We start from the raw sequence: 14,065 nt of genomic DNA, 5'->3' as shown, positions 1-14,065 counted from the left end.
GTTTGAAATGTGTGCCCACCCTCCGCCCCTCCTCCTCTGTACACTGATTGGACATTCTCTGGCAATAACAGTAATATCCTCCCAGAAAACCCAGGCCACGGCGACCCGGTTTCTATTCCAGCCCAAGGTCCTTTCCCCTCTCTCTACCACTCATTTCCTGTCAAACTCTCTCACTGTCTTCTCCTTGCTGTCTCTTAATAATAATAATAATAATAACAAAGAAAGCCCAGCCCAGATGTTTGACAGAGGAAAATGTATTCATTATTGTAGTATATGAATGGCAAGGCCAGGTTATAAATGAATTCTAAGAAGGACATGAACAGAGAGACCCTGACTGAGTGACCCATACTGCCGTGCAATACTAGAACGCAGTAACTCAAAATGGTCGAATTTTTTTTTATATCGGAAATCGGTTCTAAACTACCTCATTTGTCTTGTGTCCAAAAATGGTGGTCCAACACCGTCCCGTTTTGGAGAAAACTCATTTTGAAAGTGCAAAAATGACCCAAAAAAGGTCAAGCAAAAACGCAGTAAATCGGCGAGTCACTGCTGCACGTTCCAATGGGACTAGTGTGGGAGTAGACAGTAATACAAGCTAAGAACGCAGTAACTCCTGCAGTAACTCCATTTTGTGGCAGTAATACCAGCCAAGAACGCAGTAACTCTGTTTTTTGTGGCAAAAAGACACATAAATGTTGTTTTTTTGGGGGGGTTTTTGTGTGCATTAAATTTCTATCCTAAACAAGCATTACCAGGAAGTGTCACCACCAATTTACCGACAACACAGTTGTCGCGCCATATGGAAAACTTTGAAGCCTTTTTTCTCAGTTTGCCGTTTTCAGAGTTACTGCGTTCTAAGATTGTAGGGCAGCATACCTGAGAGAGGAGCTTTGCTGAGAGCCTCCATGCTCCTTCTGGACTCGTGGTCCGAGTCACGCCGGTCCGTCAGCGCCGTCTGTAAGGGAGGCGGAAAAAAAGAGAGAGACTGAAACAAGGCCAGATGTGAACATCACCGCTGGGACAAACAGGGCAAGTGCTCAGTCCCAGAAGAGGGACAGCATTTTTTTTCTCCTCCTACATCTGATAAGATCCACACCGTGGGGGTCCAGATTTGCTGATACAACCACGATAAAGGCAACAGAGTTGCGGCTGTCCCCCATTTGCGCTGCTTGGACAATCATAACAAAGGCTGACCTTTTGCAGAGGATACGTCTTTTTGTGGGAATAGGTCAGACGCCATTGTTCCAGAGCATAGCCTCAGGGACAAGAATAGCAAGCGCTGCTTTTACTGTGTGAGAAGGGGGACCTTTAAGAACCAGCCATCACAGTGTAGGCTACAATTTTTCGATGTTCAAGATGTTTTTTTTCAGCATCCCAGCAAGACGTCTACTATGGCTGATCCTTAACTACGCTAATTAACATTAATCAAATGAACTACAGCTACTGCTGGTTTGTTTGTATAACTTTACAATGTTTTTTTCAAACAACAGAAGACCAATCACAGTAATATTAAACATAATGCTGCTTCTATTTGCTTCCATTTTCTCTCCTCTATCATGACTGCTCAATGCTTTTGCTGCAGTATGTGGATTAGTGCAACTATGTTTACTGCTGGATACCTTGATGTCCCTCAGGATCAAAACAGTATCTTTATTCTACTCTGTTAAGTCCTTTAACACTGAATGGTTTCTATTATCAGAAAACATCCACCTGCATCCGACAACAAAAAAATTATCCGATCTGAACAGCCCCTCTGTAGCTTTGGATGGTTTTTAATATAAAAAACACCCACACACACACACACACACACAAGTGTTTTTTCTTTTTTTTTTAAAGAATCTATAGGGAAATAATGCCATGTCATCAACTTCCACCCACGTCTGAGAAGAAAACATCCAATCTGAAAAAAAAACCTTACTCCTGTAGGTGGAGCAGGCGAGAAGACACCTTAATAACCTTTAGGATCAATGCATTATCTTTACTCTACTCTTCTTGACTATTCCACTCTATTGCACCTGACTCTACTCTGCCCTGCTCTACTCTACTCCACTACTCTACTCTACTTCTCCTCTATTAGCTGTACCTGAGGTGGAGGAGGAATAAAGGAGAGGTTTGTTCTTCAGGATCGATACAGTATCTTAATCTACTTTTCTCTTCTCTATTCAATTATATTCTACAGTATTCTTTCTATTCTTCTACTCTCCTCTTCTCTATTCCTCTGCTATATCATTACCTGAGGTGGCGGTGGCGTGAAGATGTCGCCGATGTCCCTGTATTAATCTACTCTATTATATTACATTACATTACATTACATGACATTATATTATATTATATTATACTCTTCTCTCCTCTATTCTACGCTACTTTACTCTTCTCTTATCATTACCTGAGGTGGCGGTGGCGTGAAGATGTCCCGGACGTCCCGGGGCGGGGGCTTGTTCTTCTTGCGTAGCGAGCAGCTGTAGGAGTCCAGGCGCTTCTGGACGGCGGCGGCCTGCGTGCGGGTCAGAGTGGACAGCAGCACCACCTTGTCCACGTCCTCGCTGTCCTCCTGGATCAGAGGGGCCAGACCCGCATCCTGCAGCCACTGCTCCTCCTGCTCTCCTTCTGAAGGGGTGGGCAACACATACACACAGGATGTAAATACTGTTATGCACTAGGGATGGTGAAAATTGAAAAAACTCTTAACCGGCTACTGAGACTCATTAACCGGTGGTCAACCGGTTAACCGGTAATCTTAAATCATACAACGTTCGCGTGCCTGATATGCACAGCACCGATTTTTTAAAATTTTATTTTTCACATAAGCCTTTTTTTTTGCTGCGCAGACAGGATCTGCCATGTCTAGCCACTGTTGCCAGATGGAAAATTGTTGTTTTTTGGGGCTTTTTGGGAGGAAATTATTATTATAATTATTATTATTATTACAACCTGTTAACCGGTGGCAGAAAATTTTAACCGGTTAAAGTTGATCTGGTCGACTATCGGTTAACCGGTTACCAGTTAACATCCCTATTATGCACACCTCAATAGTTCATGCACGCCTAAGTGTCTTCACAAACTCCTTCTGTTCACCTTCTGAATGGGTGGAGAGCACATACACACAGGATTTAAGTACTGTAGTCCAGTGTTTCTCAACCTTTTTTTAGGCGAGGCACCCTTTCAATTCATGAAAAATGTCAAGCACCCCAAACCAACAAGCCGTAACATGGCATTGCATCCGATACCACAAAAGCTTAGAAAGGTAACACATTTTCAGACGTTCGAAGTTGCAGCTGACTGGGGCGACCTATATTTATTTTATTGTGCGTAAATGGCAGATGAAAGATTCCACTGACTAGCATTACGTTATCAATTTAGACAAATATGTATTATATTACATAATTTATTCATCAGCTATGCTTCCGCGGCTCCCCTGAGGGTGGCCCGTGGCACCCCAGGGTGCCCTGGCACCCCTGTCGAGAAACACTGCTGTAGTCAATGCACACCTAACTCACAAACTCCTCCTGCTCACCTTCTGAAGGGGTGGGCAACACATTACATTACATTATATTGCATTTGGCAGACGCTTTATAACCAAAGCGACTTTTAAAAGAGGACATAATCATAGCCAACATCACATACTACACACAGGATTTAAATACTGTTATGCACACCTACAGTAAATGTCTTCACAAACTCCTTCTGCTCACCTTCTGAATAGGTCGAGAACACATACACACAAGGATGTAAGTACTGTTATGCACACCTAACTCACAAACTCCTTCTGTTCACCTTCTGAATGGGTGGGCAACACATTACATTGATTACATTATATTACACTTGGCAGACGCTTTATAACCAAAGCGACTTTTAAAAGAGGACATAATCATAGCCAACATCACATACACACAAGGATGTAAGTACTGTTATGCACACCTAAATAGTTCATGCACGTCTAAATGTCCTCACAAACTCCTTCTGTTCACCTTCTGAATGGGTGGACTACACATACACACAGGATTTAAGTGTGTGCTTTAAGTACCGTAGTTAATGCACACCTTAATGTCCTCCCAACTTCCTCCTGCTCACCTTCTGAGAGTGTGGAGAACATGTCCCACATACGTATGCGGCATACACAAAGAGACCCGTCGCGCGCAGAGTACACGTCACACAAACGTTGACATAAACATTACACATCGACATAACCATATGACACACACAGTATAGGCATTATGTAAATGCTGTACATGCACTGCACACCCAAATGTACACAAACACATGTAACAACCCCCACACGCCTACACACGCACCCAATCCACCCCATCCCACACACACACTCACACATACACATACACAAAGACATAATCCAATAACTCTCACATCTCCCTAAGTCTCCCTCCACTATCCTCCTTCTCTCCTCCCCCCCTCCCCCAACCCACCCCACCCCACTCCTCCTCTCACCTTCAGACTGCCTAGAGTCTCGTCTGTCGGCGTAAGGGTTGGGCTCGCTGAAGCCGCTGCTGCTGCGGATGGTCTCCACCTCGCTCCAGAAGGAGTCGAGGCAAAGCTTGTCGGGCAGCTCGGGCTGGGGACCCTGGTCTGCTGATGCGCTGGTGGTGGTGGTGGTGGCCTGCTCCTGAGTGTCAGCCCAGGGCTCCACGCTCATCTCGGATAGGCTGGGGTCCCTACAGGATAAAAACACAAAATGGTTTTAAAAAAGAGGAAAAGGAGAGTGCTGCGTTGGGTCAATTGTTTGTAAAAGAATCAGGTGCTCTTCAGAAAGGACATGATAACTTCAGTAATTGGCTTGTGACTATCTCCAAAATGTGAAAGTGGTAATCAGAATGATCCGAGGCACACTCATCTTAGTGAAAAAAGTTAAAAATCCTTTATTTTAATGGATAACGCCTACGCGTTTCGACTACAATCAGTCTTCATCAGGGCAAACTGAACGTCGAAACGCGTAGGCGTTATCCATTAAAATAAAGGATTTTTAACTTTTTTCACTAAGATCAGTGTGCCTCGGATCATTCTGACTAAGTTTACCACTTTCAACAGGAACCTTCTTTTTGGACCTTCACATTTTGGAGATAGTCACAAGTCAATTACAAAAGGGTTTTATTTTTATTTTAGATTAGTTTGGAGTGTACTGTCACATGCAGAAAAACAAGCACACCTGAAGATGGGAGTAGAGAGGAAAAGCAAGAAAGAAAGATAAAGAAGGAGCATGGACCTTGGACAGGCTGGGGACCTCAGGTTGGGGAAAACACACAGAAAGGCACAGTGTTTTTAGCAACTGGTTAGGACTGTCATACACAGAGAGAGTGCAGATGAAGATGGGTCCAGAGAAGAATAGAAAAGAAAAGAGAGGGAAAACAAAACGCAGGCAGAAAGAGGAAACAAGAGAGAGAGAGAGAGAGAGAGAGAGAGAGAGAGAGAGAGAGAGAGAGAGAGAGAGAGAGAGATCGAAAGAGAAGGAGGCAGAGGAGAAGCACTGTACAGTTTTGAACCCAAGCAAAACACATACATTAGAATAACAAAAAAAAAACCCTGAATACATTTACACCTTAATACATCACTGAACACCAACAAGCATTGGGTCAAATGTGCTATTTTCTCGGAGGAAACACAGCCAAAACAACATAATTACCTCGCCATGTGTTGAATAGGAAATAAAGTTGCAGACGAGCAATAAACGAAAACAACAAAGGCAGGAAGTCAAACGTAGCAGGGTGAGTTCACAGAGCCTAATCAATACCAAGCTAACCAGAGTAGAGGCAGCCAAAGGATGTGGAAGAAATTGGAGTCCTCTATTGATCTTTGGAGAAGGGGGGAAATAAAGCATTTCCATTTTTAACCACTAGATGTCTCTGTTGCACTAAGTTTCGATTACAGCAAGCACCACCAGCCAACCCCTCAATGAAAAACACACTTTTACCTTTGGCTCACTGCCGAATTAATCACAAACAGTCTGCCCCATTGTATGTGTTTAAATCTGCTTATTGCATACCGCACCATGTAGACGTATCGTGCCGAGGTGAAGGAGGATTTTTATTTCCAGTCAAGCCACAAAACCCTTCACATGTTTCCCAGCGTTGTATACCCTACTTAAAATAACTGTATTTCGCTTCGGATAAAAGTGTCAGCCATCACCAAATACTGTAGGTCAAGGTACTGTGGAGGCACTTAAGTGGATGGTCCTCTTCTACCACAGTGTCTTGCGTACGTACCCCCTACGCCTTTTTGTCATATCACAAGCACCCCCTCACTATCTCCTCCTCTATCCCAATGTGACTATGATCCATACCCCCTGCAGAGTGTTAGCATACCCCTTCTGGTACACTGTACCCCTGGATGGGAATCACTACTGCACAGGCAGCACTGAAACACGGGGGTCTGTTGTGTGTTTGTTGTCACACTCTGAAATGGAGGAAATCCACTGCTCTCTGTGCTTTTGGTATGCGCCTTGGGTCACACAGACTAGAAGAACTGCTGTGTCTTCATTTTCTCTCTCTCTTGTTCTCTTTCTCTCTCCATTGTTCTCTTTCTCTCTTTCTCTTTCTCTCTCTCTCTCTATCTCTTTCTCACACACACACACACACACAGGCAAGGTCAAGACCAATGTGTGTTTTTTCTTCTAAGCTTGCTATGATTTAGAATCCAAGCCAGTGCATTCATAAGAAGTTATGTGGCAAATAAAACCCACAGTGACTAAGTAATTGTATATTAAAATTTCCAATAATTAAAAGCATGTAATCATTAACGACTAATTTGACCACAGAGGTACAGACTAGGATACTTCAATAGCAATCCTGGCTATTCAGAATATTTTGTTTACCTGCGAGAGGCGAGAGGAAGCGTTTTGAGTGGCCGTGGTGTGATGAGTTCCTATCTCTAGATCTCGAATGAAGCACGAGGAAGTCCATGAATTACACAGGCCCCTCTTTGCCTCGCGCATGCAAAACTAGTTTCAGGGTCACGGCGAGGAGGTGTGGATGGAAGAGGGGGCGGGGGGGTAGGGGTGGTGGTGAGATGGGGGAAGGGTTGTAGCAGGCTGTGCCAGTTTCTACAGGAACCAAGAGGGAAGCAACATACGTGTACAATCTCACCCACCCCCTTTCCCAAATGCTCTCTCTCTCTCTCACTCAAACAAACACACAGACACATTCAAATAGTATCCTATTAACATGAAGATCATTAAACACATACAGCTACAAATAAAAGCACCAAATCACAATTTCAAACAGCCCACATATCTGCGTGATAACACCACTGCACAGATCTGTCCAAACTACTTTCACATGGAAAGTTAAACCAACACAGAGCATGCTTGACACAAGAAGCATTTTCCCGCACCACTCTCGCTACCATCCAGCCGCACACATTAAGCTGAAAATGCTCATCCAAGCCAGCCAGGCAGGCTCTTCATCCATCCAAGATGCCCGAAGAAGATCTATGATCGAAACGTTGCTCCAAATAAATTAAATCTCTTGCAAGCAGTGTGCAGATTCTTTCCCGCTCCTACATGTGACAGTTTTTTTTATTTGGCATCTGCGGATGCTTTTTTTGCTGGATGTGCGCGCTTTCCACTACACTCGTTCTTCAGTTCATCCATCCAACCCATTCTCTCAATCCATCCAAACACATCCCACATCCACAACACACAGCAGAGCACCCTCCATTCCAGCACTCCGGCACTGGCAACCCCCCATCATACAACATCTGCCCACTCCACACAGTCCATTTACCCCACACTCCAATCCAGTCAGCTGGGAGTATAAAAACAGGCCAAGCTTACCGTCACTCGCCAGGTACAGCACAGTTATGAAGGTCAATACACACAACGCCGGCTCCTAAGTGCTCCCCCAGGGTCCATCCAGGTCACAAACACACAGTAACATACGTATACACTGTCCACTGCTTCAAGTCACCACAGACCGCAATATGTCCGATCGCACTTTCAGTGACCCTTGCTGAGAGTATGTGTGTAGTGTACAAAGCCACAGTGTGCGTAGTAGGTTCCTTTTTTTATGTTGTTCCTTCTCTCACTATCTCCATCGCTCTGCGTGACAGTGGTGAGCTATCTAGTCCACCATGTGTGTGGGTTTCTCTCTCTCTCTCTCTCTCTCTCTCTATCTCTCTCTCTCTCGTCACTCTGTCTTTCTCCCTCCCTCCCTTGCTCTCTCCCTCATTGTCTCTCTGCCTCTCCATCCCTCTGGCGTTGCCGTGGTTAAGTCTAGCCTACCTGCTCTGTGGGTGTGCGACGGCCGCTGATCTCTTGCGCTGGCTGCGTGGGCTGGTGTTGTTGCTGGAGCGTGCCGGCCGGCCTCCTCCACCTCCTCCTCCTCCACCTCCTGCACGGCTGGCCTTGCCGTGGCCGTGGCCGTGCAGCCTGGAGGGAGTCTGCCGACGCACGGCCTCCTCCTTCCCCTCCCTGCTGCCTCCTCTCATGCTCCGCCGGGGCATCGGCCGCCCAAACACCGACAACCGTGTTTTTGTTGTTTTAGTCCGTTAAGTATGTAACTCAGCTTTGTAGAGATGGCTGTGGTTTGCCCTTTACTGTACAATACACCTGATGTTGCTAATAACTGGCGTCCGCGGAGAGCGACTAAGTACTTAACACTCTGTTGACTGGCTGGTTCTGGTCTGCCGCTTACACTGGTATAGCCTGATGTTGTAATCGCTGGTGTTGGGCTAAACTAAAGCGACTGGAGAGTTAAGGGGGGCGGCTGACTGGGAGGCGGGAGGTGGTGTATGGGGCGGGCGACGCCTACGCACCACATACCCCTCACACACACCTGTCAGATGGGGCTGTGCTGTGCTGTACTGTGCTGTGCTGTGGCTGTTGGACACGCCTCAGTTTTTGGCTTACAGCAATGATGTCACTCACAAAAGGCTGTGTGTATGTGTGTGTGTGTGTGTGTGTGTGTGTGTGATGTGATGTGTGTGTGTGTGTGTGTGTGTGTGTGTGTGTGTGTGTGATGTGATGTGTGTGTGTGTGTGTGTGTGTGAGAGAAAGTGTGTGTATGTGCGTGCGTGTGTGGATGCCTGACTGCACATTATACCTGCACATACCAATGCATACACGCACACACACACACCCTCACACAAAACAATTGGCTATGTGAATATGAATTACTTGAACTGAAACTGAATATCCTCTAATAGAGAATACACACACACTATCTTACTTCCCTGTAGCCTGCCATGGAAATGCATCAGATGAGATAGAGGCATGTCAACCGTATCTACTTCCCTAATCAAATAAGGGCCCACTAAAAAAAAACAAAAAAAAAACACAACCTTTTTTCTCATTCATCGGGAAGTGAGAAACAAAGAATGGGGTTGATGACAACAGCTTATTTGAAAGCATACAAATCTATTGGTGAGAGATGGTGTTTTTCCTCAGAACCAATGAGCCTCTCAACCAAACCACAAACGAGCAAAACAATGTCACTCTTCACGAATGCAGTTCGCAGGAATGCAGTGATGTGATGAGCGACATTTCTTTTCCACTCTCTCTCCCTGAGCGCGCCTGGGGTCACATACTGTTGGCTCGCATGTATTCTGAGTAACTCCAATGGGGCGATAGGCATCCACTGACAACCAGCACAGCGGTGGTTCCTCTAGGGGAACAGGCTTTTCTGGAATGCCACCCACACATTCTCTCTCTCTCTCTCTCTCTCTCTCTCTCTCTCTGTCTCTCTCTCTCTGTCTCTCTCTCTCTCTCTCTCTCTCTCTGTCTCTCTCTCTCTCTCTCTCTCTCTCTCACACACACACACGCTTGCACAGAATTCTGACAGATGCAACCGACCGGTATGCATTTCTTGCTTGAATTTTCAAAAAATGCTAAGGATATAACGGGAAATCATTTCAAAACAAAAGATATTCACTGATCTGTCCTGTCTGCCTGACAAGTCAACCAAGCCACTGAGTATTTCACGCCAACCCATCTTGAGCATAATCTGCCCACTACATCAGTAGTAAGTAGTTTCAGTCCACTAGGTCTAGTGCATTTCATGGTCAGGGAGAGCTGACCTTTCATTTACAAACTCCTGTGTTGTCGCGGGCAGGAAAACTGATGACGCAGGCAGGACTTTCATTGTTCCATCTAAATACCGCCAAAAATGTGACATTGGTGAAGGTTTTCAGGGGCTAGTTGTTTCTCCTTACAGAGGTTCACTTCAGTTTAAGAGCATAACAAAATAAAACAATAACAACAACAACCACAAAAAACAGAAGCCTGGCTGTTTGTTCTGTTTTCCCCCTACTTAATTCTGAGAGTGACACGCAAACTCATTGCTATTTAATTCAGCCAACGGAGCTGAAGGAGGAATGAAGACACTCTGGATCTGGGGTTTCCTAATGTCTTTGCACAGGAAAAACAACATTTATTTTTAACCCGGCTGTTCAGCAACAACACACCTTCCTAGTCAAACTCACTACAGTCACAGTGAAAGACAGAGTTGCTTTCACTACAGCCGACCATTGAAGTCCCATTAGCACAACAATTTCACCATTTCGCAAATTCTTATCTGAATGATCTCGGCGTGTTTACTATCACTCATCCTCTTTCCCACAAAGGCAGGAAAAGGCATTTTAACAGGTCGTACAGGCAAAGACATCCCTGGAAGAACGACTCGCATTCTGGTCAAACTGGGTCAGTTAAATACAGGTCTGAGTACTGTAGTAAGTTACAGTGGTGGTCTTGCGAAGAGTAGTAGCCCACCAGATCAGGCAAAGGGGCAAAAGGTGTTATCTGCTGGGTGACCAGTGACAGTGCCCTCGTCCCAAACCAATGGTCTAAATCCCAAACAGCACTAATAGAGAAAGCCTCTTACGCTCTGAAGAGTTCAGCAGTGAAGTTGTGGAACTTAACCTACTACAGCAAAGTTTAGAAGTGGAGCATTCACAGGCTCTGAGCATTCACAAACTCAGAGACCTAAAGAAACCTTAAGAGCCATATGGACCTGCCCGGACAGAAGTGACAAGTGAGGACTTCCAAGTTTTGCTCTGCAGTTACTAGCCTATTGTTTACTACTAGTTAAGCCAGTCACAGATTTAACAAAGATTTCACCTGAGCAAGACCTGCTAAATGAACCAGTACAGTAAGCCCCTTGAATGGAAGACAGGCTTATTGATAAGGTTGAAGAGACAGATGAAGAGACAGACAGGCAGCCTAACTCACAGACAGACAGAGAGACGGACTAACAGACAGACAACCTCAAGAACAGACAGAAAGGCATACATACAGACAGGCAGCCTCACAGACAGACAGACAGGCAGGCAGACAAACAATCAGACAGATAGACAGACAACCTCACAGACAGACAGACAGACAGAGCGCAACGCAGGGATCCCTCCTCCTAAGCCTTTTGCAGATCATCCCTGAGTGAGCGTGGCAGCGTGGGGGCACCTAAGCCTACCTGGGCTTCGGCAGTCCCTTGGCAGTGGCGGTGGCCGCGGCGGTCACCGTGGAGCTGAGCCGGGCCCGGGGCCAGCTTCTCCCCCATGGCATGGCGTCCCCCAGGTTGCCGCTGCCGCGAATGGTGGCGGCAGGAAACAGCAGCTGCCTGCCCCCGGCAAGCTGTTTCCCCGTAATCTCGTCAGTGCGTAAACACATTAGGAGCAAGGACAGTCTCGTCGTTGGCACGTCACCGCGTTGCATCCTGCTAGAGGAAGAGGGGAAGCGTACTACGGGGGTAGCGGCAGCACGCGGCGGGGCCCCGCATCACTTCCTCCGTAAAAAAAGGAAAATGCTGCTGTTCCTACGACCCCCCCGCTCGCTCTCCCTGGACACAACGCTTCCCTCCTCGACTAAAAGAAATGCTGCTCCGTCAACCCCTCCGACACAATGCTTCCAGATTCCCCTGCTGCCACTATCCCCCCAACTCAGAAGGGCTCCACTTCGCTCCTGTGCAGACCTCTCTGCTGCTCTTTGATGCGTAGAGGCCCGTAGCACTGTCAACTTCTGCCGGCTCCACAGCAATACATCACGGACACCGGATCCAGTGGATGCAACTGATTCCCTGTTTCGGTGGCTGGAATTCACCTCGGCTTCCCCTGGTGATTGTTCTATTGCTTTGTAAGCCCCCAAAAGTGTTCTCGCAACCTTGCGAATTGAATATGACCAGGAGCCTAAAGGCCACTGAAAGTTACAGGGGAAGTCCCCCCCTTGTCTCCTTGGGCCAAACAACAAACAACTACTCCCAGTTCCTCCTTGGGTAGTCTCAATGGCTCTGCTCACATAGGGAAGTATTGGCCAGTCAGCCTCTCCAGGTTCCTGGGTATGCGTGGGAGGGGGGAGGCATTGCTGGACTATGATTCCTTTTGGCATTTCATTATAATCCTGTGATTTGAGATTTCCTCAAATCCAATACCATACATCTTTGGAACCAGCTAGGTTGGTGGAAGGGTGTTTTTTTCCCCCTGATCTTGAGCGTTTTTTTTTTCTTTTTTCTTGAGAGATTAAGCTATTCTTGTACTACGTCAGAGAAGGGGAAACAGGCCATGGCATTCATAAGGGGAACTGTGACACGGTGTGGAGTGGGGGCATGCGTCTGATGTGTGAGACGTTTTTTCTTGGAAAAACCCAACAACAACAGTCATGTGCCACAGCTTAGGTGCCACTCGTGGCTCGCCCCTATGGCCGTGAAGGCAGGCAGTGGAGCACCTACATCTACTGTACCATAAAGCCTGGGAGAAGCTGAACTAATGTTACCTTTCTTGTTATTTACTCACATTTAGTGGGCCCCAGCCAGGCACGCAAGTTCATCAAATAGCCCGCCTTGAGACTTTAAGTTGAGCTGCTTATTAATATCTTTAACTTGTGAGTGTGATGACGTCCTATGCAACACAGATAATGAGATTCAGACTCAGTTTTTCACCATTTTGAATAACTGGCAGTTTAATTCTTTTTATGACGATGATATTGATACATTGACACTTGCTCAGTTTTGCTTTTAGTAAGTGGAAATTAGTGCTAATATAAGGTAAAAATGGTAATATATTCTTGGGTGGTATTATTTTGGTCATAGTGTCTTATGTCAAGAGACCTAGCTTAGCAATCCTCCACGCGCTCCTATGACCAACCCATGACAAGTCAAGCTCACAAAAACATCATTAGGCTACGTCTGCAGGTGTTTACTTATGGGTCATGACTAATACATGACTGTTATTTTTAGGTCTGATGTTATTTTCTCCAAACTCTCCAACATAATAACCTGACCACCCCATGACAGAACAAGCTCACAATAATATCGCCATTAGGCCATGCCTGATTGGCCAGCATTAGGCCTATGGCCATGACTGATGTTATTTTTAGCCCCAGTTGCATCACCTGTGTGTGATAGAGCACCTCAGTCCTGCCCTCAGCCCCTAGCTACGGAAGTAGTTTTCCGTCCATTTACTTCCCTGACATTTTGTCGGAAAAAAAACAAACTTTTACTTTGTATAAACAATCGTACGCCTGGACTCCATCTTATCAACTAAGACATGAGGGATCATTTTTTGCTCATTGTAGGCTAAAATGTGCCTTGACTTTGATCATTTAAGCCAGGAATGTCAAACTCAGGCCCGGGGGCCAAATTTGGCCCGCGGAGCAATTTTATTCGGCCCGCGAGATCATTTCAAATGTGTATTACAGTTGGCCCACATACAACATTAATGTACAGCGTAACACAACTTGAACTGAAATTTGCTATATCACAGGATGTGCAGAGCAGACACATTTGAACGGACAAATATGATGGAAAAGAGTGTATGAGTAATTTAACTATGAGTATGAAGTGCATGAATGCACAATTTGAATCCATTTTTATAAATAATTGTTGAGTTCGGCCCGCGACTTCGTTCCAGATTTTGATTTTGGCCCTCAGTCAATTTGAGTTTGACACCCCTGATTTAAGCCATTGATGCCTATGATACACCTGCACAAATGCCTCCTAAATGCTTTATGCCAAGACTGCTTGGCTCAAGGCAGCCGAAGCATAGATGGGAGACCACACCGCAGCGTCAATTAAACCTACATTTATTTACATGTACAAAAGTCAGTTATGTGGAGTCAGTTATTTTTGGGAATAGG

At 45.8% G+C, this 14,065-nt stretch overlaps 1 protein-coding gene across 4 annotated transcripts in view; it reads right to left on the bottom strand.

Annotated features, from left to right (window-relative positions):
• The window catches only part of LOC134462056 (rho GTPase-activating protein 40), a 44,403-nt gene that overhangs the window by 23,819 nt on the left and 6,519 nt on the right, over window positions 1-14,065 (bottom strand). The window contains exons 1-4 of one of the 4 annotated variants that reach the window (XM_063214904.1): window positions 11,409-12,101; window positions 4,444-4,667; window positions 2,387-2,607; window positions 877-955 (exon numbers count right to left, since the gene is read on the bottom strand). In XM_063214904.1, the coding sequence (XP_063070974.1) occupies window positions 877-955; window positions 2,387-2,607; window positions 4,444-4,667; window positions 11,409-11,650 (766 nt within the window). In that variant the 5' untranslated portion in view covers window positions 11,651-12,101. Of the gene's footprint in view, window positions 1-876; window positions 956-2,386; window positions 2,608-4,443; window positions 4,668-7,780; window positions 8,096-8,227; window positions 8,836-11,408; window positions 12,102-14,065 lie in introns of those variants that run through there. The other 3 variants (XM_063214905.1, XM_063214907.1, XM_063214906.1) reach the window with 3 other exon arrangements.

Source organism: Engraulis encrasicolus, chromosome 14 (assembly GCF_034702125.1).
Source record: "Engraulis encrasicolus isolate BLACKSEA-1 chromosome 14, IST_EnEncr_1.0, whole genome shotgun sequence".
Lineage (NCBI taxonomy): Eukaryota > Metazoa > Chordata > Actinopteri > Clupeiformes > Engraulidae > Engraulis > Engraulis encrasicolus.
Note: the sequence above shows the minus strand (reverse complement) of the source record. Positions and strands in the feature narration are given on the sequence as shown.